Raw genomic sequence first — 6,574 nt, forward strand, 5'->3', positions numbered from 1 at the left:
TGGAAAGATAGCTGGGAAGCTGTCCCGGCTGACAAATGTTATCTACGAGAATGAATAATGCCTGTATTTGATTTTCTTTCAGATCATTCTCTGGACTGCTGCTGCAGGATGTGTCGGCGTTGGACTCCTTTTGGTCTGCTACGTCGGGAGAGAAGGGAACCCACAGACTTTGGTTGATTGGAGAACCCGAGTACCACGTTCCTTCGCTGCGTGGGATTCATCATCCAACTTTTGGACAACTTTAGCTAAACGAGTTACCAATTCTCTGCATTTTTGCCTGACACCGATGCGTTCAGTGACTGATATTCTAGCGACCTGTTTGGTTGCTGTCCCCGCCTCACTAGAGACTTTGAAGCATATTTTTAATATATCAAATGCCCGACCCAATGTAATTCTAGGTGATTTTGCAGCTCATGAATACTGTCCTTTTTGTACTATACTTTCAGATTCAATGCCCCCGATTCATTCCCAAATTCCTACTTATAATATCACACCGGGAGACCTGTGTTTCTTTCTTACCTGTGATCCCAATGCAATCACTGAATGTGGAAAGTTGAAGCTCAAAGCAGCAACTTCTTTTTCGGCTCACGAACAAACTTTGTGCTCCCGGAGACCTCCAAAATCATGTACTTCCGTTAAAAATAATATGACTTGTAAAAGTATAGTGGTTGCCCCTAGCCATTACCGTACAATGTTGTTACCTTCTGGTTGGTTGTTTTCCTGTGGCAACACCTCTTGGCCCTATATTCCCGCAAATATTTCCGGAGGCCCATGTGCCATCACTAGACTGAGTTTATTAATGTTTTCCTCACATCCTAATACCTATTCCCATATAGTTCGTGATGCTATGATGTTACATGAGGATTGTGATTCTTCCCTACATCTCTATTCCAAGTCTGAATACCTTAGTTTAGCTATTTCGATTATTGGTGTCCCAGCATTGGCCGTCTATAATGCCAAATCCATCGGGAAAATGGCCTGTTGGATGGTCAAATCAATTAATCATACTTCTACAATTTTATCTGATATGTTATTAGATGCCCAGGGTGAACGCAGAGCTATTTTGCAAAATCGTGCGGCTATTGATTACCTTTTACTGAAACATGGACATGATTGTTCTGATTTTGAAGGTCTTTGTTGCTTTAATCTGTCAGATCATACTAAATCCATTCAGGCTCATATTGACAAACTTCATGACTTGACTGAAGAGGTTAGAAAACACATTGACCAGGGTTGGTTTGACTGGCTCTTCAATTGGTTACCTGACTTACATTCCCTACGACAGATATTAGGGGGTATTGTGATTACTATTAGTATTTTAGTGGCTATTTGCAGCTTTATTCAGTGCATTCCTTCCCTACTCCAATACTGTAGATTCGGCACGAGAAATAGATCAGTTAGTTTTGTTTCCTATTATTCCTCCACAGATGTCAGTTCCGTATAACGAATGATTAATAGACTAAAGTCAAGGGTGAAGTGTTCTGACCGACTTTTTCGGCCCTCCTTTGAGGGAGGATGATTGGAAGTGACTCCAGTCTATTATCATTCTAGTGCATGGATTAGAACCATAGACAGGGCCTATTCAAAGGGCACAGTAATGCACTTTCGTACCCTTTTCCTTAGATCAGGGCTTATAAACTTATGTTAGGGGATAGAGTCATTAGTATTAGTGATAATCCGTCCTTTTGCAAGAGTGTTAGTATACCTTCTATGGAGTTATGCTTATTTCGGGCCTTGTAGGCCTCAAACGGGAGAGACTCCATCTTGCTTTCTGCCCCGGCAGCTTGAGATGCTTCTAGGTCAAATGTAATGTTTTAGTTTCGAAGTGTTGTTCGCTTGGAGAGAACCGGCTCAAGCTGGCCCTTATCGAAAGACTGTATTTTTCTCCACTCCGAAGACACAACATCAGGCCGGCCGGCTGGGAACGTGTCCTTGGTACGGGGAGGTACAAGAATTTGGTGGGCGGCAGGTTACTGGCCGTAACTTTCCATGAAAGGACAAGCTTCCATATTAGCGAAAGCATGAGGCAGTGAGGCAGTCAGTCTGTAGGCGGCAGCTAGCCGTTAGCATCAATGCCATTAATTATTTCCAAGGCAGACAGTCGCCATTTTGGAAGTCCGAGAAAGACCAAGAAGCTGATACTCTCTTAGAAAGATTGAAGTTATTTTAGTTGGAGCAGCTGGCGAGCTTTGACCAATACGATCAGAGCATTCCGAGTGAAGCAGTTAGTCAGGAGAACGAATACCAGAGTGGCTGAAACTGAGTTATAAGATCGAAGCCGAGAAGTGAAGATGGTCCGTGATTGAGAGGAGAGAGGAGTAGCGCAGAACAGCCAGAGAGAAAGCAGCTAATGAAAGGAAGGTTCCAGTGACTTGGAGGGAAGCAGAGAAGACAGAGCATAGCGGTGCAGACGTGTACCCGTGACTGCCGAAGTGTGACTTTAAGACGAGCCAAGGCACAGACGAGAAGGGAACCTAGATGACTGCTGAATCTAGACTTCACATTAATCAGGTGACGTCGACGTTTTTCTCATAGTCTGCACATTCTAACCTTTCACTTTCCTTTGCAGGATATATGTCATAGCGTAGTATTGTGTTTTTATGATCATTGTAATAAAGTACCCCAGTTCTTAGTGAACCAGCATGTGCCTCGTATTCTTGTTCAATCAGGGTAACCTGTTCTTCTAGTCAGGCATTGTTTTCATGAACGGATGTAATTCCCGGTCAGGTAAGAAGTGACTGAGCAATGAGGGAGAGAGGGACCCCTTGATGTGAAGAATAGATTGTACATCATCTCATTCGGTAAACCGTTGTGTAATCCATAATATTGTAGTATCATATCCCGAGTAGCCAATGAAAGATTCCTTCCAAAGGTATTCATAGGAAAGTGATCATCGTTGGTAAGTGGCGTTAATGAGAACACCAGGCGGGACACTGGTGCCGATACCCGCAGGATTGCGGCTTGGGATATAAGTAACGAGAACACCAGGGAGGATACTGGTGCCTAGATCCGCCGGATTGTGGATCGGAATGTGAGTGAGAGAACACCAGGGAGGAGACTGGTGCCTAGACACGCAGGATTGCGGCTTGTCGAGTGAGCACTGACTGTGGTCAGTGTGTAATGGTAACTAATCGGAACTGCCCTAGGGTAGACTAGTCTGGGCCTAAGTTGCCGTGAGACTAACTGGTATGAGTGGGATATTGTAGAAAACCTATGCATGTATATTGCTAATTCCCCATCCTTAGGTACAAGGCATATACATACCTATTGTAAATACGTCCTGAGGAGGGAGGTGAATACGTTCCGGCTGGGTTGGAGGTGCTCTGAGGAGCTGATCCTATCTGGTCCGAGAATCCGGCCGTTACATACATGCAAATATTTTAGTACAGGAAATTGGGAGATTTTCAAAGCATAATTGTAGAAACGTATGTTGTCCATTGACTTCCGTTGCAGAAGAGGTAATTTTAGGTGGGAGACTGCTAAAACAAATGTCATTTTTGCTTGCACAAATCAAAAGCCTCGCCCCCTGAATCAGGTCTGTTGGCATGTATGGGTCTGCTTTGTGTGCATGCGGTTGGCACTGCCTCCCAGAACGTGGGATTCCTGCCTTTTATGACACTGTTTCAGCTGTTTTTGAGTGAGAGTGCGGTTGTATCATGAACACATGGGCTGGCACACCTAAGTACCTGTCTTTATTCCTTTACATTGTCTACAAACATAGATATAATTTCTACAAGTTAATGCATGACCTGCCGGCAGAATTGCCAGATCTGCTTCGAGCAAGTGCAGCTGAACATGGCAGGGCCCCTGGCATTGGCTGTATTCTGGCCATTGAGCTAGAAGTTTTTCTCCAAAGCTATCATTCACGCAACAGCCTCTCCCTGACCCTAACGTGCTGCTGTGTGTAGGGTTATTGGTTGAGGAGGAATGTATCACTCTCTTACCTGTACAGATACAAAGCGCCAGCAGAACGCTCCTTCCCCGCATGCCTCGTACTTTCTGTAATGGGAGGAACAACAAAATGAATATGTACTGTTATCATCCAACTCAGGGTTTTGTAGCATGAATGCGGAGTATGGACGCAGACACACAAGGGTGCACACACACGCACACATTCACACGCACACACACATATACTACACACATCAGACACACGCACACACACACCTGCATCTGGAGCTCAACAGAGCCCTACCGCTGGCTTGCCACTGGATACCTTTGGTACTGTCCTTGCTACCCCTGAGGTCAGAAAGGCTGTGGCAGGAATTGAATGTAAAAATTAACAGGGCTCTAAGAACCATGTGTAGTTTCTAGATTTCTACCATAAATACTCTTCCTCCTGCTCTTCACATGGAATCAAAAAGCCATTGAGGAGCTGCATTTGGGGTATTGGTTCAACAGTGTGCAGACATCAGGAGATAAAAGGTGTCTTATGGCACTTCTGCTACCCGTGGCATTTTTAGTGAATCAAAGTCCAGGACTTACCAGCAAGGAATAGGGCAGTCACCTTTCTCAGATAGTTATTGATGTTTTCTACATGTTTTTATGAACTGGGAGAACCAAGAAATGATACCTAAGTAACAGTTTCGACCTCAGCTCATTCAGATCCACCCTCGCTAATTACCACCACCACATCAGGGAGACCAAGAAGAACAACCTCACCAACCACATCAAGACTAGCACCAACCATGGCAAAGAGCTCTTCACCATCGTCAGATGATTTTCCTGCCCAGCTGCCACCGAAAACTCAGTTCACCCCTCCCAAACCCTATATGACACCCTAGCGGACTCCTTCCACCAGAAAATCACAGGCATCTACAGCAAATCCGACACCCAAACCACCGACTTCAGATACCTCCTTGCACTCCCCGACACCGCAAATACTCACCAACTTTCTGACTGGAAGCAGCTCTTGACCAAAGACACCACCACCATCATGAACTCTATCCCCTCCAGTGCACAAAGATCCTCAACATGTCCATCAGGACACCCACCTTCCCGGCCGCGTGGAAGGATGCAGAGGTCAAGCCTCTCTTGAAAAAGCCCTCTGCCGACCTCAGCGTACTCAAGAATTATTGACCCATCTCACTACTCCCCTTCCCAGCCAAATTCTTGGCGAAAGGCATCAACAACCAGCTCATAGACGGCCTTGAAGAGCACAACCTCCTTGACGCCTGACAATCAGGCTTCTGGGTCTAGAGCACAGAGATAACCATGATCGCAGCCACAAACAACATCAGACTCCTCCTCGACCAAGGGGAAACAGAAGCCCTCATCCTCCTCGACCTCTTGGCAGCCTTCAACACTGTCTCCCATCACACCCTCATCCCCAGACTCCACCACCTGGGCATCAAAGTCAATGCTCTCAACTAGATGGCCTCTTTCCTCTTCAGCTGAATACAGAGGATGCACCTGCATTCTTTCTTATCTGAACCCAAGAACATCAGGGTCACCTTCTTCAACACCTACATGATGCCTCTAGCAGACATCACCCGCTCCAACAAACTTAACTTCATCTCATATGCCAACGACACACAGCTCATCCTGTCCCTCACAGAAGGCACTGACTCCACCAGAGCCAACTTCCAGAACAACCTGACCGACGTCACTGACTGGATGAAGGCCAACTGACTGAAACTCAACTAAGAGAAAATGGAGGTACTCAGCTTCAGAAACAACCCCTCCCCCTTTGACAACTCCTGCTGGCCCTCCGTACCCGGCCCCGCTCCTTCTCTCTCCAACCATGCATGCAACATTGGGATCATCCTGGACGGCCAGCTAACCATGTAGAACCAAGTCAACACCATCTCCTCCTCCTACTTCCGCACCCTCTGCTTGCTCCTCAAGAGCTTCCACTGGATCCCCATCTCCACCAGAATAACAGTCACCCAAGTCCTCATCTTCAGCCACCTTGACTACAGCAATGCACTTTACGCCGGAACCACACAATTAATTAATTGCCTCCAGACCATCCAGAACAACACAGCAAGACTCATCCTCAACCTTCCCAGGAGAACCAGCACCACCCCCTACCTCAGAGCTCTCCACTGGCTCCATGTACAGGAAAGATGCCTCTTCAAGCTCCTGGACCACGCCTACAAGGTCCTTCACAACTCCCGGTCTGCCTACATCATCCACCGCCTGATGTTCCATCAACGAGGGAACTATGCTTCTACTCCCTCACCCTGGCCCACAACCACCGCATCCACCGGAACCGCTGCGGAGGTTGTTCCTTCTCCTACCTTGTCGACAAGTCCTGGAGCAACCTCCCCCTTGACCTACACACCTTTCCTACACTTTAAGAATTCAGGAAGAAACTCAAGACATGGCTCTTCGACCAAAGGTGTTAGGACCTAGCACCTGGAGGTCCCCCAGGGTGACATGTCGCACTTTACAAGAACTCTTTGATTGATTGGCAGTTTGGGTGAAATCCTACGTTTTCTCTTTCAGCTCCACAATTCTGCCTCTAGGTGTTTTAAAATCATTTAGGAATAGTCCAGCTAACTCTCCAATACTTTGAATATCTTTTTAGTTTTCATTTATTGCTTTACGTTAGAATACCTAAAGGAAAAAG

General features: G+C 46.3%; 1 protein-coding gene across 1 annotated transcript in view; it reads right to left on the reverse strand.

Annotated features, from left to right (window-relative positions):
• Positions 1-6,153, reverse strand: part of LOC147717870 (uncharacterized) — a 94,816-nt gene extending 88,663 nt beyond the window's left edge. The window contains exons 1-3 of the mRNA XM_086919890.1: positions 6,034-6,153; positions 5,821-5,928; positions 3,945-3,999 (exon numbers count right to left, since the gene is read on the reverse strand). Of these exons, the coding sequence (XP_086776016.1) occupies positions 3,945-3,999; positions 5,821-5,928; positions 6,034-6,153 (283 nt within the window). The remainder of the gene's footprint in view (positions 1-3,944; positions 4,000-5,820; positions 5,929-6,033) is intronic.
• Positions 6,154-6,574: the final 421 nt, after the last annotated feature.

Source organism: Lissotriton vulgaris, chromosome 5 (assembly GCF_964263255.1).
Source record: "Lissotriton vulgaris chromosome 5, aLisVul1.2, whole genome shotgun sequence".
Lineage (NCBI taxonomy): Eukaryota > Metazoa > Chordata > Amphibia > Caudata > Salamandridae > Lissotriton > Lissotriton vulgaris.